The 27,724-nt window shown below is 43.9% G+C and overlaps 2 protein-coding genes across 2 annotated transcripts; one reads left to right on the forward strand and one right to left on the reverse strand.

Annotated features, from left to right (window-relative positions):
• Positions 1-304: 304 nt before the first annotated feature.
• Positions 305-3,432, forward strand: LOC115141143 (tetraspanin-13-like). Its single transcript, XM_029679823.2, has 6 exons — positions 305-499; positions 1,190-1,357; positions 1,769-1,849; positions 2,106-2,219; positions 2,313-2,426; positions 3,213-3,432. Exons 1-6 carry the CDS (start codon positions 437-439, stop codon positions 3,285-3,287), a joined length of 615 nt encoding a protein of 204 aa, XP_029535683.1. The 5' UTR covers positions 305-436; the 3' UTR covers positions 3,288-3,432.
• Positions 3,433-5,872: 2,440 nt separating this feature from the next.
• LOC115141145 (large proline-rich protein BAG6-like) lies at positions 5,873-21,791 on the reverse strand. Its single transcript, XM_029679825.2, is given in 26 exon segments — positions 5,873-6,360; positions 7,000-7,146; positions 7,432-7,539; positions 7,901-8,101; positions 8,209-8,256; positions 8,473-8,610; positions 8,806-8,930; positions 9,046-9,148; positions 9,301-9,354; positions 9,512-9,681; positions 9,868-10,159; positions 10,388-10,716; positions 10,886-10,958; positions 11,221-11,276; positions 11,279-11,581; positions 11,731-11,787; positions 12,008-12,239; positions 15,537-15,737; positions 15,954-16,083; positions 16,368-16,546; positions 16,775-16,897; positions 17,036-17,107; positions 17,265-17,482; positions 18,868-18,985; positions 19,076-19,169; positions 21,691-21,791. Coding segments are annotated over 25 exon segments (3,654 nt in total). The 5' UTR covers positions 19,157-19,169; positions 21,691-21,791; the 3' UTR covers positions 5,873-6,264.
• Positions 21,792-27,724: the final 5,933 nt, after the last annotated feature.

Consider the following 27,724-nt stretch of genomic DNA (forward strand, 5'->3'; position numbering starts at 1 on the left):
GTATCACAACCGGCCGCGTTTGGGAGTCCCATTGGGCGGCGCACAATTGCCCCAGCGTCGTCCGGGTTAGGGTTTGACCCGGGTAGACCGTCATTGTAAACAATAATTTGTTTTTAGCTGACTTGCCTAGTTAAATAAATGATAAATACATAAACCTACACAGTATCTGGGGATTAAAATAGCACCTTGGTAATCACTTGGCTCGTGCAATTGTTTTTGCATTATTTGCATATGTGAAGTCATAATTTCAAGACGACCAATCAGGTAAGTTGAAAAGCTATTTCCCTGGACTGGGCCCTCCTTGCAATCCTACCCACCTGTAAAACGCCACAGGGACTGTTTGTCATTCTATGATAAGACTTAATTACTTTTCAACTCGGAGACGTTTGAGTCTGAGAATTGCTTTCTTCGAGAGGATAAAAAACGAATATCGACAATGGTTTGCGGAGGATTTGTTTGCACGAAGAATTCCCTATGCGCTCTGAACATACTTTATGTTGTAAGTACCACGCACAGATGTTTCCATATGCGACCGTATTGTTTTTGATGATAGGTTTTTAATGAGTGTAATAATAAGTGCAAAAGCCAACATGATTCTAGCCAGGAATAATATAGCCAGGGCAAGAAGGCTGTCGTGCAAATTAAGTCGTTGTGACCCCAATCAAAATGATAGTAGGCTACATTCCAAACAGTTGCACAAATGTCTCTCAGTTAATGCAAAGTCGACAGTGTTGGTTTCCAACCAGGGGTACTTGGCCGATCCACTGGGGGTACTTAAGAAGCCTCATGATACCATAAACCTACTGGGAAAATGTATTTATGGGATTACTTCAGGGTTACACGGGGCAGAACAACATTTTGTTGGTGGTACAGTAACCGAAAAAGGTTGGGAACTATTTGTCTAAACCATATCTGTAAAGTGTGATACATTATCGTCATACAATTCTTGCAATTTAATATATAATCAAAATACTCAATGTGATATTTTGTAAATGTCTTGTATTCTATGTATTTATTTCATATAAACATGTGTCTAAACAGACTTTAATCCGCCTGGAGGTGGTAGCCTGAATATAAGATGGTGTTGACTTTGCCCACATCAAAGAAATCAGCATGAAGTGTCCTTTTTGAGTGCTTTTCCGTTCCCAGTGGATTTCTGTCATGACGTTGTATTGTGCTTGGTCTTCAGATGGTGAGCTTGCTGCTGATTGGAGTAGCTGCTTGGGGGAAATGGTTTGGCCTGGTCTCCAGTTTTCGGGTGGTGGCTGGAATCATTGGTGTGGGCATCTTCCTGTTATTTGTGGCCTTCGTGGGCCTCTGTGGTGCCCTGAAGCACCACCAGGTCCTGCTGTTCTTTGTATCCTTCAATCAGGAGTAGGGTGGAGTTGCCCCTAGACACAGAACTTGGGTCATGTTTCTTTTGCATTTTTCCAACTAATAGTTAGGATTGGGGGAAGGGAAGCTGATCCTAGATCCGTTCACCTTTCATCACCATGATGTGATATGATTGCACAGGGTTGGGTGTAATTGTAATGCGTTTTATTCATGCCACATATCATTACATAGTCAAGTCAATACAAACTACTACAACACATATTGATAACAAACACAGAGGACTGTTGTATACTAGAGGATCTTAGTCGCAATGTGTTTTTAACTGCTCTATCCAGACTACACTTAACTGCTATTTTCTCACTTTATGAACAATTCTCTTTCAAATACACAGCCTAGTTGGTTGTCACATGTGAGCTTCCTTAGTTGGCCTCAGTACATGATTATCCTGTTCCTGGTGTTCATGGTTCAGCTGTCAGTGTCTGCTGCATGTCTGGCTATCAATAAAGAGCAGCAGGTACGTGACAATGTATAACGTGACTCATGACCACTTAATCTGTAGAACACCTTAAATAAATACTGGGAATCATTCATACTTTCCTTCTATGTCCTGTATTAGCTAGTTGACAAATGGCTAATGCACAACATAAATGGAAAGTGTAAATGATTTCCAGTTGATCTCAAAGAAGCACTCTGGTTGATGACATGCTGATTGAATTCTGTGACCAGAGCCTCATCTCCCTGCACCGCTTCATCCATTTCCCCCACTGTAGAAAGAACTCCTAGAGGTAGGCTGGAACAAGTCCGAGGCCACTCAGAAGGATGTGGAGAAAACTCTAAACTGCTGTGGCTTCTTCCATCCGAACTATAATGGCACCTGTGACGCGGTAAAAACCAGCAACGTGTTTGTCAGATAGTATCTTGCGTGATGGACACATTACTTAAATTTTGTCCTGTCTACTTGCTTCCTCACACTACAGGACTGTTTCTCCAAACCATTATCCTGCAACCCCTGTGGTCCAATCATCCAAAGTCATGCTGAGGAGGTTTTACGCTTTGTGGGTGGGATTGGATGCTTCTTCAGCTTCACAGAGGTTAGCAACCTGCTTTAGCCTCATAGCAATGCACTGGCAATGGGTGGAATTTGCTGTGTAACTTAGTAAAAGGCTGTGGGATTCCTATGTAATTGGAACTGAAAACAGAACACTTTGTATTGGGGACTTTTACTGTCTGCATTTTTATATTATGTCATCAACACGCTCTACATTTTAGACTTTTGATTTTGACTTCAGGAATGAATTCAACAATTCCAAATCGATTGATCTCAACTGAGTGTACAAAACATTAGGAACACCTGCTCTTTCCATGAGACTGACCAGGTGAAAGCTATGATATGATGCCTTATTGATGTCACTTGTTAAATCCACTTCAATCAGTGTAGATGACAGGGAGGAGCCAGGTTAAAGGAGGATTTCAAGTCTTGATACATGAATTGTGTATGTGCGCCATTCAGAGGGAGAATGGGCAAGACAAGATTTCAACGGGGTATGGTAGTAGGTGCCAGGCTCACCAGTTTGAGTGTGTCAAGAACTGCAATGCTGCTGGTGTTTTCATGCTCAACACTTTCCCATGGGTATCAAGAATGGTCCACCAGGACATCCAGTCAACTTGACACATTGGCGTCAACATGGGCCAGCATCCCTGTGGAACACGTCACACCTTGTAAAGTCCATTCCCTAACAAATTGTGGCTTTTGAGGGCAAAAGGAAATGCAACAAAGATACTAGGAAGGTGTTCTAATGTTTTGTACACAGTGTATATTGTGCTTTAGTATTAATTGAATCACATATTCAGCTATTTTTTCCCCCATCTAATTTCAGATCCTGGGAGTGTGGCTAACTCACAGATACAGAAATCAGAAGGATTCCCGTCCAAACTCTGGTGCATTTCTATAACTAGCTTGTTCATAAACTCAAATTTGCACTGTCATGCATTTGTATTTAGATCCTGTGTGACTTTTATCTTACGATTATTGTATGTTTCCTATTTGGATATTTTCATTGCTGTGATAAATATAACTATGCGTTGATATATCTAATACTATTGGCTGTTTTTCGACAAAGTTTGTGAAACAATTCCAATCAATTTGAATCTTGAGTGATGGACACTGAAATTGAGAGCAGTTACTTTAAGGTTTAATCAGACTGAGGTCACTGATCGGAGTCGTGAGCAAATGTCATACACCTTATGCAAACAGAGCACAGACATAGGGTAAAGGCAGAGAGCAATGTTTCCTGGTAAGCTGTCTGTGGATTCCCAGTTTCAAACCTGGCTTTCTTTGGGTACCTACACAGTGCTGTCTTTGTTGCAGTGTATGGGGGGGTATTATATGTCACACGGATGCCAACAGATTCAGCCTTTTTTTTCAGATTCAGCCCTACTAAAGTTTTAAATAGTCGATCACTACACAGGAGATGTACTAATCCAGACATTAAGCTTTTTTTGTCTTCATTTCTAAACCGTTAAGCTGTATTGTCCTATTCATCTGAAAGCTTCAAGCATTACACAAACTGATTTGGTATCAGTTCATATTACAACTAATTTCTAAACATCTGGTGTAGGCTATCACTCAATGTCACAACCAAAAATACAATTTTCAAAATTAGATTCAGGAAGAAAGTTTACGGCTGTGATTTCTTCACTGGCACTGGTGTAGTGTGACTTAATTTCTTCCTCCAAGTCACAGTTTAACTGTTCTCCAGCGAACATTAGATACAGAGCACAGTGAGTTGCAATGCAGTCTTATGACCAAGTAAAAATATGTAACTCAGTGCTGTGTGAGTTACGCCTAAGGCTACATTCCTGCCTTCCAAACAGGATAGGAACAAGGACCCAACTGTGTATTCCCTTTCGTTCTTCTATAGGCTGCCCAACCTGTTCATGAAGGCATCACCATACCTAAATCAGTCTTAACAAACTGGCTTTTTATATTTGAATGATCAACTTAGCACATGTGGAACAAATGTGAGCTGTTCTGTGATGGTAATGTGTTGCTAGTGTATAGTGCCACAAGCTGTCAGTAGTAACATGTTTCACCATGCAAATGACCGTTGGTCACCAACCTGTCGATCTTCAAGGCATTCATAGTTGATGATCAAACATTTCTGTACAAAAACCAACTATAAAAGCTGTGATAATGGCTTGTGTGCCTTTCAGTTTTGTTGTGTTGCGATGTTGGCGGTATGTGCACTTTTTCAGAAGCCCTGCGCACCGGGAGGCAAAGTGTTCCCATTTCGAACCGTTTTCATTTGTCTGAAAAGAGAAACTCCACCTGACCGGGAGATCAATCGGCCAGCTCAAATCACGGCGTTTATAGCGCTTCAACAACAGTTTAATACTAGCAGACGTAAGATTTAACGTTTAAAACCATGACTACAGAGACTGTCAAAGAATACAGCAAATATCTGCTGTTTTAATGTGATATTTTTGATTCGGCAATGTCAACAATCTTTATTCAACACTTGCAAAACGAAACGCGCTTCTCCATGCTTCCACTCCCGCTGTGATGAATGAGTAGCCAAGTGGATCGACAGCTCTGCGTTTTTACTATTTTTAATATTTATGAATATTTAACTTTCTCTGGTCATAGGAACAACACGAATTTGTGAACGAGTTAGATGTGGTGGGACTCGAGTTTCGCCATCAGGTGGAAGACGGTGTCCCCTCGGGTCAGTCTCACCGGAAGAAAAGGAGAGCGCAAGGACAGTGAGAGGAGCACGGTCTGCTACGCTCTCCCTCAGCTGAGATGAATGCCGTGTTCAAAACTACTCGTAAATGTCCGACTTCAGTGCGTCCAAGACCATTGGGAACTCGGGGGGAAAAAATAGATCCGACTGGGAAAGATCGTTTTGAACGGCCATCCAACTCTGAATCCCAATTCAGAAACTGACGTCTTTCTAGACCTCCGACCTGAAGATCACTGGCGTCATGATTTTACCTAGTTTTTTTCCCAAGTTCCCATGTCTCTTGAAAGCACCATGACCATCAGACGCAGGTACCATCAGTCCAGTAAAAGAAAAATAAATGACTTGCAAATTATTTCAATTTATGCTCAGCGGTGCCTTCCAAATGCTACACCAATATATGGGTGATCTATTTTGTATTCAAAGCTTAAATATCTGTTCTAAGAACAATATTGTCAGGGCAGGCATATAGGGGAGGGTTTGGCTGGGGTAGGCTGTCACTGTAAAATAAGAATTTCTTCTTAACTCACGCCTAGTTAAAATAAAGGTTCAATATAGCCAATATGCTGTGATAATGTATTAGGCCCATTGCACAAACCTCATTCTTACAGAACTGTTTTATTAGGGTAATGTAAAAAATAAAATATGTTGATAACTGCCCTAGACAACTGAAAGGCCGGTACTTATTGTTTCTCCACAAGCACCATTAAACAACATTGTGTACTAAGTTATTTATTCAGCACACTTACATTCATGTACCAAAACAGCATTTACTTTCATCCCATGAAAGCATACTCTTGAAATAAGCCATTTTTATTTTCAGGGAAGCTAATGAAAAACACAAAACAGGTTAGATGAATAGGCACGATAATATTGACATGGTAACGCTAAACAAAACGGAGCATTGCAGATGTTACGGTAAAATGTAAAAGTCATCCATAAAATAAAGTCCAAACAAACTTGTCAAATCAGGTGTGTTCCATCATGGGGAGGGTGGAGAAAAAAACAAAATCAGTAAATTAGTCAAAAGTAGATGCAAGGTGTCTATGGTACAACAAAAAATTCGTAGGTTTAACTGCATTCAGTTGTGATACTGAGCAATCCAAAAGTAAAACTGAAGGATGGTGATGATGTATACAGGTTGGTTATGTTTAATTTGAATCGGTTTGCAAAACAAGATGTGTTTGGGTTATGAGTCGGATGAAAAAGCTCTGTGTGTGTTGGGGAACTGCTGAGAGCTGAAGTCCGGGTCCTCTCTCACTCGCTTCTTTATGTCTTTCTTCACCTGATACAGAGGACAAAGGTGGCAATTACAAAAAAGGTTGTTCAATATATAAAATGCATCAGCTATCATTGTTCAATATTGAAAATCACAACCAGTGGTGCAAAACACCTCAATATAAATAGTAAAGCAAACTACTTCACTACATTCCTAAAGAAAACAATGTACTTTTTACTCCATACAATTTCCCTGACACCAAAAAGTACTCGTTCGATTTTGAATGCTTAGCAGGACAGAAATTGTCCAATTCGCACACTTATCAAGAGAACATCTCAGGTCAACTCTGTGGACTCACTAAACACATGCTTTGTTTGTAAATTATGTCTGGGTGTTAGAGTGCCCCTGGTTATCCGCAAATGAAAAACAAACACATAGTGCCGCCTGGTTTGCCAAATATATATAAGGAATTTATATTTAAAAACAAAGACTTTTACTCAAGTATTTTACTGGGTGACTTTCACTTGAGTCATTTTCTATTAAGTTATCTTGACTAGAAAATGGGTACTTTTTGGTACCTTTTCCACCACTGCATTTAACTGTTATGTGTCAAAGTCAATGTGTGACATCTGTAATCTTAATAAGAGAAGCCATGGAATGAAACGGCTTGTTTTTCTGTCAGTGAGTGTTAGTGGAGGACTGTACCTGCTCTGCATAGGCCTCTTGGAGCTCAGGGCTGTCAAGCTCATCCTGCAGGTTGTCTGGGGAAGTGACTGGCCTGACTCCGGCCGTCCTTGCCGCCCTGCTAACGGCGTCGGAGAGGGAGAGAAGAGCGCCGTCCCCTTGTCCGGTCTGAAAACACACACCCTGGTCATACGCTAATCCAACTTTTAGTGCGACAATAAGCCCTTGCACTCAATGTTGAACATAGCATGCTGATACTACAATGATCAGAGTTTATGTTAGCCCTGATATAGCAAGTCTCCCATGTTTTAGCCATGGAGGGTCAACTACAAATACGGCCTGGAAGCATTCTGCCAACAAAGCTTGCAGGATGCCTCCTATAACGGAAGACCTGTGAGATCAGGGCTTGTCTTTTGCACATAAGTTAGTTTCATTCACAGGGCATCTATTTACCTTCCTGCGTTTGGCAGGCATCCCATGTAAATAGGCGTCAGACATGGGAGGCTGGGCCTTCATCTTCCTCTGGGTGATCAGGTCATGTCTGATGATGGGTACCCACTCCTATCACACAGTGACGGAGATGATCAGAATAACAGACAGACAATTAAACTCACTCGAGAGCCATATAACTGCACACTGGATTTTAAGACTTGAATGGGTTTGGATGCAGATCTGATTAGGCGAAACACTTCCATTGCTGGATCATTTCCTTTCATATTTTCTTTCTCCAAGAATCCAAACTACAAGTCAATGACACTTTTACAAAAATTCAGTATACATTCAACTAGAAGCCTGTATGTAAAAAAATAAAAAAGAGTAAACAGCATGTGGACAGAGTGGAAGACAGAGAATGGCAAAGAAACTAAAGTGGACGAGAGAAAGATTGGACAAGTAGTGGGAGAGAGCTGAACAGTGTTCTTACAGCAGGGACGGCAGCAGTCCAGGCCTCAGTCTCTCTACCAGGCTCCTCCCTCCCGCTGGCTTCAGCTGCTGCCATGGCGCCACCCAATGGCGCAGCCCCTCCGGTGGCTCCAGTTTCCCTGGGTTCTGCCCTAGTCTCCTGTGACGACGCCATGGCTTCCTCAGCTGTGGTGGCCGGGGCTGGGGAGTGGGTGGCCTCCATCTAAGGTGGGATGGCGATAGAGAAAAGAGAGTTATGGTAAGAAACAACACACCAAGGTATATCGAGGACAATATAATTAATTTTACAAATACATTTTAAAACCTTACCTCCATGATCTGGGCACGTTGAGGCTCCTGTGCATTAGAAGCCTCCCCCTTGAAAAGAAACCATTTAACGTATATTGCTTGAATGGAATGTGGTAATGGAATCTATGACAGCTATCGTAACTGACAGTTGATTAGGAAATGATGGTATCCACGTGCATTGTTAGATAGTAGTCCAGTAAATGAGCCTTCTAGAACACTAACAGTGTGCTTCAATTATTTTTAAACACTATGACCTGTTTGCGAGATGGTGTGTGTGTTAATTACCTGCTGTGTGTGGACGACATAATGCAGTATCTGGTCCTCTGTGACGGGGATGTGCTCCAGGATGACCTGGAGCCTCATGGTCAGCATACTGGTCAGCCAGTTCACCAGGCTGGGGTTCATGTCAGCCGACAACGTCCTCTGTAACAGGAGAGGGGTCAACACACCTATTTCACCTCCATTTAGCTCTTTTTTTTTCAAATCTATAGAAGGAGTATTCTAAATCATCTGACAGAGAGAGATAACCTGGATGGAAGGAGGAGAGACATGGAGTGGGAGGTTGTATATCATATCATAAAGAACATTGTGTGTGTGTGTGTGCGTGCATGTACTGACTATGCGGTGGTTGATGACAGAAGTGAGGGCACTCTGCTCTCCTCTCAGACAGTACAGGTTAAGGGCCAGACACTCAAACAGCCCCTGGTTGCACATCTGCAGCAGCTGCGGCCCAAACGTGTTGTCTGCAGGAGGTGAAAAACCCCCAGCAATAAGTGACAAAAGCATAGACATTCATAGGCCAGGTCAGATGAATTGCGTCAAATAAAATAATTTGGCACAATGAAGACAGAATGTTACCTGTGCAGCGGAGTATGTGTGTGGCGATACGCGTTAACTGCTGTCTGAAGAAGGACAGGTTGGTCTGAGTGACGTTGACACCCTCCAACACTGCCACTGAAGACTGAAGGACCAAGACAAAGAGAGAAATGTGAGCGACTGATTCACCTCTGACCAACTGGCCACGGGGAGAATTTAAAAGTGACTGGTATTATTGAGCAATTTGAAGACCACGGACTATAAAAGGGGGCAGCGTAAGTGAACTACGGTACTTACAAAGCTCTCGGTAATGTACTCCTCAAGTTCATTGATGAGACCATCAGCAGCAACCTAGGATTAGAGTGAAAATAACAAAGAAAAAGAACCAAAGGGGAGAGATAATGAGACTCATCAAGTAGCTTGTCTAGCCCCATGTGCAGTGACAGTAATTGACGCGTGACAGTAACATCCCAGACAGAGGCGGTTATATAGACGGTGGCCCACTCACAGCAATGTTGTGGTCGGTGGGCTCGCTCCCGTTGAGGTAGTGCTGGGTGAAGAACTGAGACAGCTGGGTCTGGATGCGACCCAGGGGCTGGTTCTGGCCGTGGAGCAGCAAGACCAGGTCCACCATGGAGAAGTTCTGACACACCAGGGTCAGTAGGTCTCCAAAGAAACCTGAGGGAGAGAGACAACTGTGTGGACATGGAACAAAAACATTTGAGGAAGAGAGAGAGCATGGGAGAAAAGAGGGAACGTGGGAGAAAGAGATTATACTTCATAGACAGAAACAGGAAGAGAGAGCAAGGTTCAAGAAAAAGGGACAGAGAGAAAAAAGAAAGCACACAAGACAGAAACTCTTACCCATGGCGTCCCCTGTGCCGGGTGTGAAGATGTTGCTGGTCTCAGAGAGCCTCTGGATGAACTGGGCAATGCTCTCAGTGTTGCTCTGGGGAGAGCCCAGGGAGCCCATCATGGTGGACAGGACCCCCTGTACAATACCAGTGAACAACTCCGGATTCAGGGCCTCTCCCTGGGCCCCGGCACCGTCACCCGTGGGAGGGTTAGGGGTGGTCCCGGGTGGAGGGGGGGTGGTACCAGAGGCAGGGGGCTGGGGGGCACTGTTGGGGGGTGGTGGGAAGACTGGTCCGGAGGCCTGAGATGGAGAGCGAGATTATGGATGATGGACAGGGAGAAAATAAAAATGTATCATATGAAAGATATGTTGTTAAGATGCCATTAAGGTATTCTTACAACTAACACGTCAGTTAACTGGGGGATGATGTAATCTTGGTTTCAACCATTCTGTTGTAACAGGCTCTACTGCTCTATGTGTCCTAATCCACAGAATACCCTTGGAACAAATTCCGATCCAGACACTGACCTGCATGAAGTCAGACACTCCTTGGACGAAGGCAGGCACTCCAGGCATAGTCACAGTGATGGAGGGTCCCATGGCCCCAGGAACTGCCCCTGCGGTCCCCAGGAGAGAGCCCAGGAGCTGGGCCAGGTCAGGGGGAGCTCCCTGGGGCATGGTGGGGATGGCTCCGGGCTGGCCTGGGGGAACAGTGGTGCCAGGGGCAGGAGCAGGAGTGGGGATAGGGCCAGAGGAGGATGAGGAGGAGGAAGAAGAAGAGTTGGAGGAGGATGAGGAGAAGGTATGAGAAGCAGAGGAGAAGGTATGAGAGGCAGAGGAGGTGGCTGTTTGACCAGCTGGGGGGGAAAGGAAGAAAGGAACAAAATTAGAGTCGGCTAACAGTACACTTAACACTTCAAACAGAGGATTCACTTTTAGTGTGATTGGTAACTATGCAACCCCCCCAAAAAAAAAAAAAAAAAATAATAATATACAAATAAGAGGTTTGAAAGGTGGGGTGTATACCCATCTGTCCAGGTATCAGGAGTTGTCCCACCAGTCCACTGATCATCTGATTGAGGGCAGCAGGAGGGAAGGGCTGTGGGGGAGAGGTCATAGGTCAACAGTTAACGTTAGCATATAATGCAAACATGGCGATGTCATTAAGATTTCAGAGCACTATAGCTTAAGACAATTGGTACTGTCGATGAAAATGCCCACAACGACTAGCAAACACGAATGCCTCCTACTGAAATTCCAAGTCTGACAACTTCTTGTCAAAACTGAAATCTACAAGACATTAATCCCAGTCCTGCACTAAACCCATAGGGCACCAAACCCCCTATAACAAACATGCTCACCTGTCCTGGTTGCTGACCCATCATGGGCGGCACGCTAGTCCTCAGGTTGATGGTGGCCCCCGGGTGCCAAAGACGGGTGGAGGGATCCTGGGAGCAAAGGCGGGCCGGGTGAACACCACCCTGGCCTGGGGGGCCCCGGGAGAAGGCGGAGGGGGGGCTGTGGGGGTGGTGGTGGGGGTGTTAGGGCCGGTGGTGGTTGTGGAAGAGGTAGCAGTGGAGCCTGGGGGGGTAGGCTGGGGGGGTTGGCCAGGGATGGCGCCCCCGGTGGCAGCAGCTACAGCCTCGGTGTACTGGGCGATCTGCTGCACGATGGACTGCATGAAGTCTGGATTCATCTGAACACCAGGAGGCATCTGGAAGCCTGGGGAGAGAGTATAAGAAAATGTTTCTTTGTGCCTTGAATATTGGATTCAGGATCTCTGGTTTACGGGGCTTTACTCTAGTCCGCAGTTATTCGGAGATACAACCAGAGGTACTAAAACATCATCATGAAGTGTTACCAACACTCACCTGGCTGACCCATTCCTGCAACATTTGGCTGTCCAGCTGCCTGAGGAACACCAGAGTCTGTAAACACACACAGACAATGTTTGAACTGTAAACCGTGTGTAAAAACAAATGGACACTATGGTTTAACAAGCACTTAAAAAATAACACCCAAAGGGGTGTAAATGGGAATAAATGCAATGGTAGAGTTATTAACTTCCAATGGGCCATTTGTGGACGAGAAACGGATGGACAAGTTGTGGTAAAGTATTCAATCAGTGGCGGGTACGGGACAACACACCGTCCGTGTTCATCTGCATCATGACCACCGGCATTGTCTGGTGGCTGATCCTGATGACCCGGGGGCCGGGCTGTCCCTGTCCAGCCTGCTGATTGGACAGGGGAGGCTGTGAGGGGGAAGTCTGTCCCTGACCTGGCTGGTCCGACTGGCCGGGGGTCTGACTGGGCTGGGCCTGTCCGTCTGTAGCTGGTCTGCCATTGGACGCCATTGTGACCGTGGCTCCCAGGTTCATCTGCAGATGAGTTTCAAAATGTCATTGAAGTACTGTGTTCCATTGGCAAACTATATCAAATAAATTTAAAACTAACCAAAGTTTACATACACCTTATCCAAATACATTTAAACTCAGTCTTTCACAATTCCTGACATTTAATCCTAGTAAAAATTCCCTGTCTTAGGTCAGTTAGGATCACCACTTTATTTTAAGAATGTGAAATGTCAGAATAATAGTAGAGTTATGATTTATTTTAGCTTTTATTTCTTTCATCACATTCCCAGTGGGTCAGAAGTTCACATACACTCAATTAGTATTTGATACCATTGCCTTTAAATTGTTTAACTTGGGTCAAACGTTTGGGTAGCCTTCCACAAGCTTCCCACAATAAGTTGGGTGAATTTTGGCCCATTCCCCTGACAGAGCTGGTGTAACTGAGTCAGGTTTGTAGGCCTCCTTGCTCGCACACACTTTTTTAGTTCTGTCCAGGGCTTTGTGAAGGCCACTCCAATACCTTGACTTTGTTGTCCTTCAGCCATTTTTCCACAACTTTGGAAGTATGCTTGGGGTCATTGTCCATTTGGAAGACCCATTTGCGACCAAGCTTTAACTTCCTGACTGATGTCTTGAGATGTTGCTTCAATATATCCACATAATTGTCCTTTCTCATGATGCCATCTATTTTGTGAAGTGCACCAGTCCCTCCTGCAGCAAAGCAACCCCACAACATGATGCCGTCACCTCCGTGCTTCACGGTTGGGATGGTGTTCTTCGGCTTGCAAGCCTCCCCCTTTTCCCTCCAAATATAACGATGGTCATTATGGCCAAACAGTTCCATTTTTGTTTCATCAGACCAGAGGACATTTCTCAAAAAAGTAGGATCTTTGTCCCCATGTGCAGTTGCAGTGGCCCTTTTTTTGGTGGTTTTGGAGCAGTGGCTTCTTCCTTGCTGAGCAGCCTTTCAGGTTATGTCGATAGAACTCTTTTTACTGTAGATATAGATTATTTTGTATCAGTTTCCTCCAGCATCTTCACCGTTGCTGTTGTTCTGGGATTGATTTGCACTTTTCGCACCAAAGTACGTTCATCTCTAGGAGACAGATCTCCTTCCTGAGCGGTATGACTCCTGCGCGGTCGCATGTTTCGACTTGCGTACTATTGTTTGTACAGATGAACGTGGTACCTTCAGGCATTTGGAAATCGCTCCCAAGGATGAACCAGTCTTGTGGAGGTTTACAAATGTTTATTTTCTGAGGTCTTGGCTAATTTCCCCATGATGTCAAGCAAAGAGGCACTGAGTTTGAAGGTATGCCTTGAAATACATCCACAGGTTCACCTCCAATTGACTCAAATTATGTTAATTAGCCTATCAGAAGCTTCTAAAGCCATGATATTTTCTGGAATTTTCCAAGTTGTTTAAAAGGCACACTCAACTTAGTCTATGTAAACTTCTGACCCACTGGAATTGTGATATAGTAAATTATAAGTGAAATAATCTGTCTGTAAACAATTGTTGGAAAAATTACTTGTGTCATGCACAAAGTAGATGTCCTAACCGACTGCCAAAACTATAGTTTGTTAACAAGAATTTGGTGGAGTGGTTGAAAAACGAGTTAATGACTCCAACCGAAGTGTATGTAAACCTCCAACTGTAACTAAATACACTACCGGTCAGAAGATTTAGAACATCTACTCATTCAAGGGTCTTTATTTGTACATTTTTCGACATTGTAGAATAATAGTCAAGACATCAAAACTACGAAATAACACATGGAATCATGTAGTAACCAAAAGAAGTGTTAAACAAATCAAAATACATTTAATATTTGGGTTTCTTCAAAGTTTCCACCCTTTGCCTTGATGACAGCTTTGCACACGCTTGGCATTCTCCCAACCAGCTTCATGAGGTAGTCACCTGGAATGCATTTCAATTAACAGGTGTGCCTTGTTAAAAGTTTATTTGTGGGAGTTCTTTCCATCTGAATGTGTTTGAGCCAATCAGTTGTGTTGTGACAACGTAGGGGTGCTTTACAGAAGATAGCCCTATTTGGTAAAAGACCAAGTTCATGTTATGGAAAGAACAGCTCAAATAAGCAAAGAAAAACGACCGTCCATCATTACTTTAAGACATGACGGTCAGTCAATACGGAAAATGTCAAGAACTTTTAAAGTTTCTTCAAGTGCAGTCGCAAAAACCATCAAACACTATGATGAAACTGGCTCTCATGAGGACCGCCACAGGAAAGGAAGACCCAGAGTTACCTCTGCAGAGAATAAGTTCATTAGATTTACCAGCTTTAGAAATTGCAGCCCAAATAAATGCTTCAGAGTTCAAGTAACAGACACATCTCAACATCAACTGTTCAGAGGAGGCCTGCAAAGAAACCACTACTAAAGGACACCAATAATAAGAAGAGACTTGCTTGGGCCAAGAAACACGAGCGATGGACATTAACTTGTTGGAAATGTGTCCTTTGGTCTGGAGTCCAAATGTGAGATTTTTGGTTCCAAACGCTATGTCTTTGTGAGACGCGGTGTGGGTGAACGGATGATCTCCGCATGTGTATTTCCCAATGTAAAGAATGGAGGAGGTGGTGTTATGGTGCTTTGCTGGTGACACTGTCTGATTTATTTAGAATTCAAGGCACACTTAACCAGCATGGCTACCACAGCATTCTGCAGCGATACACCATCCCATCTGGTTTGGGCTAAGTGGATTAAAAATGTGTTTTTCAACAGGACAATGACCCAGCACACCTCCAGGCTGTGTAAAGGCTACTTTACCAAGAGGGAAAGGGATGGAGTGCTGTATCAGATGACCTGGCCTCCACAACCCCCCGACCTCAACCAAATAGAGATGGTTTGAGATGAGTCGGGCTGCAGAGTTTTTTTTATTTGACCTTTATTTAACTAGGCAAGTCAGTTAAGAACAAATTCTTATTTTCAATGACGGCCTAACTGCCTGTTCAGGGGCAGAACGACAGATTTGAACCTTGTCAGCTCAGGGATTTGAACTTGCAACCTTTCGGTTACTAGTCCAACACTAACCACTAGGCTACCCTGCCGCCCCAAAATGAAGGAGTGAAGGATGTTTGGTTACCACATGATTCCATGTGTGTTATTTCAGAGTTTTGATGTCTTCAATATTATTCTACAATGTACAAAATAGTAAAAATAAAGAAAATCCCTTGAATGAGTAGGTGTTCTAAAACATTTGACCGGTAATGTACATAAGACAGAAATAATGTAATAGGTGTAAGTGTCTGCCATGTCACAACAAAACAAGTTTGACAATGGGATACAACGCCAACTAACATGTAGCGGGATGTGATGGTGCACGGCTCCAGGCATGGACACTGGGGAGGTGTAGTGAGACATTGGCCGGATCACGTGTAAGTGGCGTGGGGCGGGACTCAACAGGTTGCAGCGCAGGTCACTAAGGGCAACCAGGGCATTGCCCAGGAGACGGAGGGCCTCCCCCACCAGGTTGAGAATCCGCTGATCCTCCTCTCTTTCCTGTGTGTGACAAGAAAAGGGCTGAAGCCATTTTCTGAGAATGTGTGTTTTGATATTTTATTCAGGTAGTCATGTGGGGAAAGTGACAAGTATTGTAAGAGTCCAACTACAATACAAGGCAAAACAGCAAACGCTCATGACTTTCTATGTCTGATCAGTGCATGTGAATTGTACCTAACCACAAAGCACTGAGGAATGCAGTGGTGAAAAGCTTACGGTGTTGGCGTATTCTGCAGTGGTAGCAGACTCTAGGATAGAGTGTGTTCTCTGGACGAATGGCTGAAGCCTCTCTTCCACCCTCCTCAGCTCTGACAGCATCTCTACCAGCTCTGCTGGGCTGGGGTGACTGTCAAGGGGAGAGGGGATGAGTTATCCTTACATGCATCACAGGTCTTCTAATAACAACCACGATGTCTAAAGTCAAGTCTCATGTGCTGATGTCAATGGGAGATTCTGTGCGAAAGTGAACATTTTGCATGCAGGTCTCAAGTTCTGGATTAAGCCCTATTCTTCTTAATTCACATTAAAATGCCCAGTTTGATAACTTTTGAATTAATCCAGCATCCTTTTTATTCAGTATAGAGCAACAAAAAACATGCAGGACAGCGATAGTTAGCAATAATGTCTTACTTGGGTCCAGCTTGGGCGGCTCCCTCTGTTTGAGTGGAGGAAGAGAAGGATGGAGGGGGAGTAGATGAAGGTGGAGATGTGTCCATGGGCTGGGTGGAGGGAGAGGGAGTGGAGGAGGAGGAAGAGGGAGGAGGTGCAGCAGCAGCATCCGGTTGGGTTGAGGTTCCGCTTGGTTGATCCTGAGATTGAGCGACAAGGTAGCAGGCAAGGGGAGGACGTTGCTCAGTCATCTTAATTGAATTACTTCGAACTCAAATAGACCTGCTTCCTGAGACTGCCTAGAATATCTTCAAGTAACATTTTGTCCAAATACTTATGTTTCACGTTTGAGCCAGTGTATTCATTAAAAATAGGTCTGTACTGTGGGTATTCCTAGTTGTTCTAATCTTTATAACTTAACACCTCACCTCCATCCTCTCGATGAGAGCAGTGGTGTCCCTCAGCAGGTTCTCAGCCAATAGCAGTCTCAGCCTGGGCTCACTCTGCACCGATTGGTCCATATCAATGTGCACATTCATGGAACCATTGCTCTGTGACAGCAAGAGTATTAGGTTGACAGCTACTCAACATGTTTATTCATAGCATTTTGTGTATATATAGAAATGGATAGATAAAATCCATAAATGAGGATGTATACTATGTTATAAATCATATATTTGATTTCTTACCCCGGTGCTGGTGCTGACTCTGGCATTCCTAGCATTCTCACCCAAACCGGACATCATTTGCTGGACTGACATCTAGTAAGAGTGTAGTAGACAGTACAGGCTAGATATCAGTGCTGATCCACACTAGGCGCTCAGGATATCATTACAAACCATAGAACCAAGACAAATTTGATCCAAAAAGGGGTAACACACACACACACACACACACACACACACAAAAAAGCTGTACCTGGATCTGCTGAGGGTCCATGACGTTAACGGGGAGGTTGAAGGTCCCCAGCATGACATAGCTGTTGGCGTTGCGGTCGTGTGGGGGCACTTGGGACGTTCCCTGGGAGGTGGTAGAGGAGGGCGGCGCTCCGGCCTCCGCTCCCCCTGACCCCGAGCCTGGCTGGGAGGGCTGGGGGGGGGCCCGCTCCACCAGGTGGATGACTTTTCCATCGACGTCTGAGACAGAGGAAACAGAGAGCAAGGAATATCATCTCTATTCATGTTAGAGGACACTGGTGCTTCATCAATCTATCAGGTGATGTGCAAAGCAGCCAAACGGCTTACAGCAATTACATGATGGATACTCAAGTTCTGATGGTGTGCAGTTGTACAATAGGCTTACATCTGTGTATTACTGGCCTTGAAAGTCATGGAATAAGTGAATAAGACTTATTCTATAGATCACATATAGACAAAGATATGACTGTTTGCTGCGTTTCTGTTCTGTGTTGACAGATGCGTCACTGCAGCTGTGTGCTGCTCCAGATAAAATTGTCTGGACTAATTTCATGTTTATTAGCATATGGCCGTTTTCTATTGGTCCCAGGCAACTCCACAGACAGCATTACCGTAATTGCTGGACTATTAAGCGCACCCACTGAATTATAAAAAAAAGATGTATTTTGTACATAAATAAGCCGCACATGTCTATAAGCCACAGGTGCCTACCGGTACATTGAAACAAATGAACTTTACACAGCCTTTAAACGAAACACGGCCTGTAACAAAAATTAAACAGTGGCCTACCAAGAAAGTCATTGGTCACTATCTTCCTCCTCCTGTGCACTGAAACCACTTAAGTCATCTCCTTCGGTGTCGGAGTTGAATAGCCTCAGAATTGCTTCATCCGATGTTGGATCGTTTTCATTGTCGCCCTCGTCACTTTCATCCGGAGGCAAATACCCCGCTGAGCTCATGCTGCCCCTTCAACACGCAGCAGTCCAGCCTTTCGAAACCCATTGATGATAGTGGATTTTTTTACAATGCTCCACGCTGTCAGGACCCACTGGCAGACATGACCATAAGTTGCTCTTCGCATGCGGCCCGTTTTAGTGAAGGATTTCTCCCCACTTGTCATCCAAGCCTCCCACTGAACAAGGAGCGCCACCTTAAATGCACAATTTACACTGATGTCGAGTGGCTGCAAATACTTTGGGCCATCTGCTTTTCTTCCCTCTGAAAGCGGTTGTTGTCTTTTTGCACTGAGTCAGTTCCTCACGCTGCTTTCCAACGACTCATTAAGGCCAAGCTCCCGCGTAGCAGCTCTATTTCCTTTTCCAACAGCCAGATCGATCGCCTTCAACTTGAAAGCTGCATCATATGCATTTCTCTGTGTCTTTGCCATGATGAGGGTGACAAAATTACTACCGTAATCAGAATGATGGGAAGTTTGAGCGCGCTCGATTTACGTCACATTATGTGACGGTGCTCAGTTTTTTGGCGGCATGAATCTTGTGAAAGCGGGAAAAACCCATAAATTAGCCGCGTCATTGTATAAACCGCAAGGTTCAAAGCGTGGGAATAAAGTAGCGGCTTATAGTCAGGAAATTACGGGTACTCACTGTACTCTGTCAGGGTCCTCTCATCCTGCAGGACTCGGCCCTGGTAGATCAGCCTCTGTTTGTCCACAGGGATCCCAACTGAAGTGGCAATGTGCTCCTTGAACTCTTTCACTGTCAACTGAGAAAAAGACAACGGTGTGAGGATTAGGCCTATATCCAATATATGTAAGGCTACTGTAAATGCGCTCTGTTGGATATGAGAACGTACCTGTCCGCCTACAGTGTAACTTCGGCTCTGGGAGTCCAAAGTTTTGACAGTCACCTCTATATCAGCACCTGGTTCCTCCATGGTTACGTTTACCCTGTGTGTCAAGTAACAGAGGCAATATAATAAAGTATCATATCAATGCTGTCATGAATAGCATTATGTAAGGGTTAATCAATGAGGGAAATACAATATGCTTGGTTATGGAAAATATATTTCACAGCAGTTTAGATGAGAGAATGATTCTCAAACGGTTTGGTCATTAAACTTAAATTAGGCAAACTATTAGAATTTTAGCAAAAAAGTTATTTCTGCATAGTGCACCTTTAACACATTTGCCGCTAGAAATGTGTTAATTTGCAGGTAGAAATGTGTTCCACATCCACTGAAGTAGCAAGCAAATGTACTATATTGCTGTAGTAGTTGCCTTGGTAACCAAACCAACAGAGTTACTAGTTAAGCTAACCAAGCCATCAGTCCTAAATTGATATTATGAAAATAGAATTAAATGTTTTCAATTCGACTTTTGCTATCAAAAATCAGCTCAAACGTAGAAAATGTAAGAATGAACTATAGCCATTGAATTCTACCATGCTGATGTACCGTGCGTTATAGGGAATACTGTACGGCCTAGAATGCTCTTGAAGCCAATCAGAAACGAGTATTCAACAATATCCATGGTATAATGTGGCTAATATCATTTCAATTGGGTAATTACCTAGCTAACTTTAACGTTAGCTAGCTACTGCCTAAACAAAGATACTGTGTGGTCTAACGTTAACGCTCATGGAAGCTGCCATAGTTATCTAGCTAAAATGGCTAGCTAGCTGAATGGCTAACATCCTTGCCTTGAAGCAAACACGGTCAAACAAAACATTTACGTCCGCGTTCTCTTGATATTAACTGTAGATGGAACTTATACAAATGTGATGGTCCAATCAATTTCTCACGAATGTTGACAAAAAACGACAGTGAAACGTGTAGCTAGGTATCTCACATCTACGTTAGCTTTTAGCCAGCCGTTAGCGAGCTAGCCTTAAGCTAACGTTACCATAAACTGTATGAAATCAGCTAACGTTAACTAGCTACCTACCACCTAGCTAGCTAGTTATTTACTTACTTGATAGCTCCTATCTGTGAAGTTAAATATTCCGATTTCAACTGAATGTTTACCGATTATTCAGTGTGGCATGTAAAGCTAACTAGTTCCTCCTATGATGATAGCAACTGCGGTTCAAGTAACGTGACATATGATTAGCTACCAGAACAGCTGTGACGTTTCAAACATACAGTAACAAATGGGACGTGGTCATCAAGTCAGTTCAACAGGTTTAGTTTATATCTGCTAAATGGATTTGCTAGCCAGCTAGATAATATCCCCAGTACAGTTACAGTAGTAGATGAAGGTAAAGTGTGGATGTTTTTGTTAAACCAGGCCTGTATGAAATTAGGGAAAACCAAGAGGTCCAAGATCTCATTAACAAAGTGAGACATGATTTCCTCTTTCTTTACAAGGCACCCCATCAAAGTGAACAGGGTTTCCAGTTCCAACGAAGGCCTGAGACCGCTGGGATTATCAATTCACAGCTATGTAGTGATTGAGAGAGGAAGAGCCCGACAGGGGATTGAACCAGTAATCCTATATTCATATTACTGGAAGGTGACAGTATAATAAAAGGGAAACAAAGTGCTCCTTTTTACCTTTGTTTGAGTCTCGTTTGTTGTTTAATAAATGCAAGATAATTAGGGGTTGAACAGCGGAAAGATGTGCCTGTCCTATACAAAAATATATATACTATGCAAACAAAAATAGAATCTGCTGGTAAATAAATGCTGTCTGAGTTTGCATGTTTTGGCTAAAGCCAAAATAGGCATGGTACACTTCTGGGAGATGAGCCTGTTGCTGTGTGCATGTTAATAATACTCTCCTCCTAATTGAACAGAAACTATAATCAAGAGACTAACCACTAGAGCATTTTCTAGTATGTAATATGGTGGATGACTACCAGGAACTAGTTTAGAGAACTGAAATTGGGACTTGAACAGTGGCTCCTACAGCACAGGTGAGCATCTAATAGACACTGCCACAAAAGCCAGCTCTGTGCAGAACCATACATTTAAAAATATCCTTGTGCATCCAGAGATCAGAGCTGCAATAGGGCATGCCACAAAAAGCCTGGACCTCTGGGCAGAGGCAGTACAACATACACAGGGGGTCAAAACCTGGGGTATATTCATTAAACATGTTCTGTTTCAAAACGTTATACAACAGAAAACGTATATTCGAAACGAAAAACGAGAGTTTCTATTGGACAAATTCTGGTATGTCCCACCCCGTTTCGTTTGCTTCCGTTGGGTTCTTAAACGGTAAACCGCTCCCGTTGCAAGACGTAATGAATACACCCCTGCTGCTCAGGGCAATCGGAAAAGACATGAAGTCACTTTGTAGTTGGACTGAAATGCACCCTTCCATTCCGTTTGTTTTCCTCTGGATTTGAGCAGCCTAGCCAGGAGCCCAACCTGATGTAACGGTTAATGGATTCCAGTCTCCTTGAGAGTGAACTGATCAGAACATAGATATAGCCTGAACATAAGGTGGATAGACTATGGTAAACTACCTTGGTGGGTCTGTGACTGGAACCCGCTCCTCCTGTCTTTCTTCCTCGGACTCGTCAGTGTCGTAATCTCTTCTCCTCCTCGGTGGCAGTGGCGGATTTAGGCATAGGCGGCATGGGCGCCCTGATTCTAGTTTGTGAGCTAGGTAGGCTACTGCTTGGGAAGGTCTTCCACTCAGAAGTACGAGATGGGGCGGGGGTAGGTTGACCTCAGTTCTCCCCACTGGATGCCCGAGGTAGGGGGAGCAGAGGGAATCTATCAAATAGCGCACCTCTAACTTTGTACAGTACTAATGCAATTTGTAATACAATTAGTTGTGCGATTTAGTTTGTGTGTTTCTTGTTTGAAGTGCAATAGTGTAAAAACCAGGTTCTCTTCTTTATAGGTGTGTTTGTGTATTTGTGTGATAGGATTTGTGCAATTTTCAGTTTTATTTGTATGTTTTTTGTTAGCAATAGGGTAATAGTGTAATAATTTGATTATCTTTTCTATTTGTCTTTGTTACTTCTTTTTTATATTTATTAGTCTTATTTTTGTATATATATTTATAGTTTTAAATGTTATGATTATTTATTTGTGTTGTTCCAAATGCCTGAATAAAAACTACAGTTAGTGCAGAATGGTGCTATTTATGTTGGGGGGTTCGCCCAGGGAGCCATACAAGCCATAACTGCCACTGTTCTGTGGCTATTTATCTCTGACCATTGGATCGAACATGAATAGCTGGATGGCCCATTAAGCAGGTAATCTGCAAATTCTTCCCAGGATGACTAATCTCCAGCATTTGTGTAGCTGCCAGTGTCTGTTAAATCTTCATCCGCCGAGACATCCACGTTTACTAAATTGCGGTCCTTGTCTGCCATGTTTCCACATGCGAATACTGCTAGCCAGCTAACTTTATGATGATTTGAATTTAAGTGGAAACTGGCCAGCTAGATATCTAGCTTTACATAGGAAGAAAGCCACCTCTTCAGACTCATAAACCAGTTTAGATTTACAAATAATTTGATGTTATTCAGAAAAGCAGGGGGGAAAATACTTGAAAAGGAGTGCAGTTGCATCTACTCAAAATGTTTCAGGTCTTCCTCGGCTTGTAATCCTTTCACCTGCACCAAAGTGGCTGGTGTGAGGTTCTGTGTTATACACTATAGCCCTTACCATATCATATGTGATGGAATATTATTTGCTGTTGGCTTGTGTGGGTATGTATCTGTGTTATGCAACATAGCTGACTTGAGACATTGTTAACAGTTTCAGGGCCATGGGCCTTTCTCATGATGGAAAATTACAGAATAACATGAAGACAGGAACTGTGCAATGAGTTGTGGGGGCACATTCAGAACGTAGTGTTGCGAGAACAAACAGTCTTTTGTTAGATAACAGGAGTCAAACAAGACTCCCTAAATTTTTATCAGCATATCGATTGCGCAACCAGGGCTGGAAAAACCTTGGATCATTGCTATTCCAACTTCCGCGACGCATATAAGGCCCTGCCCCGCCCTCCTTTCGGAAAAGCTGACCACGACTCCATTTTGTTGATCCCTGCCTACAGACAGAAACTAAAACAAGAAGCTCCCGCGCTGAGGTCTGTTCAACGCTGGTCCGACCAATCTGATTCCACACTCCAAGACTGCTTCCATCACGTGGACTGGGATATGTTCCGTATTGCGTCAGACGACAACATTGACGAATACGCTGATTCGGTGTGCGAGTTCATTAGAACGTGCATTGAAGATGTCGTTCCCATAGCAACGATTAAAACATTCCCAAAACAGAAACCGTTGATTGATGGCAGCATCCGCGTGAAACTGAAAACGCGAACCACTGCTTTTAATCAGGGCAAGGTGACTGGAAACATGACCGAATACAAACAGTAACTATTCCCTCCGCAAGGCAATCAAACAAGCTAAGCGTCAGTATAGAGACAAAGTAGAATCTCAATTCAACGGCTCAGACACAAGAGGTATGTGGCAGGGTCTACAGTCAATCACGGATTACAAAAAGAAAACCAGCACCGTCACAGACCAGGATGTCTTGCTCCCAGGCAGACTAAATAACTTTTTTGCCCGCTTTGAGGACAATACAGTGCGACTGACACTGCCCGCAACTAAAACATGCGGACTCTCCTTCACTGCAGCCGACGTGAGGAAAACATTTAAACGTGTCAACCCTCGCAAGGCTGCAGGCCCAGACGGCATCCCCAGCCGCGCCCTCAGAGCATGCGCAGACCAGCTGGCTGGTGTGTTTACGGACATATTCAATCAATCCCTATCCCAGTCTGTTGTTCCCACATGCTTCAAGAGGGCCACCATTGTTCCTGTTCCCAAGAAAGCTAAGGTAACTGAGCTAAACGACCCGTAGTAGCACTCACTTCCGTCATCATGAAGTGCTTTGAGAGACTAGTCAAGGACCATATCACCTCCACCCTACCTGACACCCTAGACCCACTCCAATTTGCTTACCGCCCAAATAGGGCCACAGACGATGCAATCTCAACCACACTGCACATTGCCCTAACCCATCTGGACAAGAGGAATACCTATGTGAGAATGCTGTTCATTGACTACAGCTCGGCATTTAACACCATAGTGCCCTCCAAGCTCGTCATCAAGCTCGAGACCCTGGGTCTCGACCCCGCCCTGTGCAACTGGGTACTGGACTTCCTGACGGGCCGCCCCCAGGTGGTGCGGGTAGGCAACAACATCTCCACCCCGCTGATCCTCAACACTGGGGCCCCACAAGGGTGCGTTCTGAGCCCTCTCCTGTACTCCCTGTTCACACACGACTGCGTGGCCACGCACGCCTCCAACTCAATCATCAAGTTTGCGGACGACACAACAGTGGTAGGCTTGATTACCAACAACGACGAGACGGCCTACAGGGAGGAGGTGAGGGCCCTCGGAGTGTGGTGTCAGGAAAATAATCTCACACTCAACGTCAACAAAACTAAGGAGATGATTGTGGACTTCAGGAAACAGCAGAGAGAACACCCCCCTATCCACATCGATGGAACAGTAGTGGAGAGGGTAGTAAGTTTTAAGTTCCTCGGCGTACACATCACAGACAAACTGAATTGGTCCACCCACACAGACAGCATCGTGAAGAAGGCGCAGCAGCGCCTCTTCAACCTCAGGAGGCTGAAGAAATTCGGCTTGTCACCAAAAGCACTCACAAACTTCTACAGATGCACAATCGAGAGCATCCTGTCGGGCTGTATCACAGCCTGGTACGGCAACTGCTCCGCCCACAACCGTAAGTCTCTCCAGAGGGTAGTGAGGTCTGCACAACGCATCACCGGGGGCAAACTACCTGCCTTCCAGGACACCTACACCACCCGATGTCACAGGAAGGCCATAAAGATCATCAAGGACAGCAACCACCCGAGCCACTGCCTGTTCACCCCGCTATCATCCAGAAGGCGAGGTCAGTACAGGTGCATCAAAGCTGGGACCGAGAGACTGAAAAACAGCTTCTATCTCAAGGCCATCAGACTGTTAAACAGCCACCACTAACATTGAGTGGCTGCTGCCAACACACTGACTCAACTCCAGCCACTTTATAATGGGAATTGATGGGAAATTATGTCAAATATATCACTAGCCACTTTAAACAATGCTACCTAATATAATGTTTACATACCCTACATTATTCATCTCATATGTATACGTATATACTGTACTCTATATCATCTACTGCATCCTTATGTAATACATGTATCACTAGCCACTTTAACTATGCCACTTTGTTTACATACTCATCTCATATGTATATACTACACTCAATACCATCTACTGTATCTTGCCTATGCCGCTCTGTACCATCACTCATTCATATATCTTTATGTACATATTCTTTATCCCCTTACACTTGTGTCTATAAGGTAGTAGTTTTGGAATTGTTAGCTAGATTACTTGTTGGTTATTACTGCATTGTCGGAACTAGAAGCACAAGCATTTCGCTACACTCGCACCAACATCTGCTAACCATGTGTATGTGACAAATAAAATTTGATTTGATTTGATCAGGTGTGAGAACTGTATTGAGTGTGAGCGCAAAGATATTCTACAGTTTTTGCCTACTCCCTTTGTTATAATAAATATCGGAGCGCTACCATCTGCCTCCTGTGTCAGCATTTGGGTCTCGCTTGTGCCCTTATACATACCTTGAGTGATGGGAGAAGTCATTGATTGGGAACAGACTGGAATGGTAACAAAGAATGACATGTAGCTACAACGTGATGAGGATAGCTAGCTAATATTTTTCTAGCTAGCTACAGTAACTAACATTCTTTAGGTGATACTAACTATATTAGCTAGCTCAGACTATGAAACTGAAAATCAGGGTCTAAACAGCTCTCCAATTTATAATTAAAGCATGCTTTTATAAGAACTATACTTGCCAATGCCATAATGAAGTTGGAGAAAAACTTTCCTTGCCTGTAATTACACGGTACACTCACGATCAAAAGCTCAAGGACAATTACCCACGAAACACAGGACTTGAACACTAATAACTCCCAGGAAAGTTTTTGTGGTTGGCTTCTATGGTGAACATGCTCACTCAGTCTCTGTTAAAATCACAATTGAAACGGTCGCGCACAGTACGTGTGGTACTGAATCACTATTCAAAGGTAACACATACACCAAATGAATGGTGTGATTGGTAAGATTTTTTTATACCTTTTAATGGGGTGATTGGTGGCTAATTGGTTTCACCCTCCCCTGACAATTTTTTGGTGTTGTTGTCAAACAGCCACTTTGGTGCAAGTGAAAGGATACAAGCCGAGGAAGACCTGAAATCCTTTTCAAGTGTTTCCCCCCTGCTTTTCTGAATAACATCAAATTATTTGTAAATGTAAACTGGTTTATGAGTCTGAAGAGGTGGCTTTCTGCAAAATGTCTCTTTAGTTAATTAACCTCCTAACTATTTAAAGCTAGATGACTAGCTGGTCAGTTTCCACTTAAATTCAAATCATAAAGTTAGCTGGCTAACTGAATTCTCACGTGGAAACATGGCAGACAAGGACCGCAATTTAGTAAACTCCGATGTCTCGGCGGATGAAGATTTAACAGACACTGTCAACTACACAAATGGAGATTCGTCATCCTGGGAAGAATTGGCTGATTACCTGCGTAGTGTTCCAATCCAGCCATACATTTACGTGTATTTACAATATGTGGATAACTACAAATACCTAGGTGTCTGGCTAGACTGTAAACTCCCCTTCCAGACTCACATTAAGCATCTCCAATCAAACATTTTTATCTAGAATCGGCTTCCTAATTTCACAACAAAGCTTCCTTCACTCATGCTGCCAAACATACCCTCGTAAAACTGACCATCCTACCGATCCTTGACTTCGGCGATGTCATCTATAAAATAGCCTCCAACACTCTACTCAGCAAACTGGATGTAGTCTATCACAGTGCCATCCGTTTTGTCACCAAAGCCCCATATACTACCCACCACTGCGACCTGTACGCGCTCGTTGGCTGACCCTCGCTTCATACTCGTCGCCAAGCCACTGGCTACAGGTTATCTACAAGTCTCTGCTAGGTAAAGCCCCACCCTATCTCAGCTGGCTGGTCACCATAGCAGCACCCACTCGTAGCACAGGCTCCAGCAGGTATAACTCACTGGTCACCCCCAAAGTCAATTCCTCCTTTGGTCGCCTTTCCTTCCAGTTCTCTGCTGCCACTGACTGGAATGAACTGCAAAAATCACTGAAGCTGGAGATTCCCATCTCCCTCACTAGCTTTAAGAACCAGCTGTCAGAGCAGCTCACAGATCACTGCACCTGTTCTTAGCCCATCAATCTACCTCATTCCCATACTGTATTTATTTATTTTGCTCCTTTTGCACCACAGTATCTCTACTTGAACATCCATCTTTTGCACATCTACTATTCCAGTGTTTAATTGCCATGTTGTAATTACTTCGCCACCATGGCCTATTTATTGCGTTAACTCCCTTATTTGACCTTATTTGCACTCACTGTATAGACCTTGCTTTCTTTTTTCTACTGTATTATTGACC

The sequence above is a fragment of the Oncorhynchus nerka genome, linkage group LG14 (genome assembly GCF_034236695.1).
Source record: "Oncorhynchus nerka isolate Pitt River linkage group LG14, Oner_Uvic_2.0, whole genome shotgun sequence".
Lineage (NCBI taxonomy): Eukaryota > Metazoa > Chordata > Actinopteri > Salmoniformes > Salmonidae > Oncorhynchus > Oncorhynchus nerka.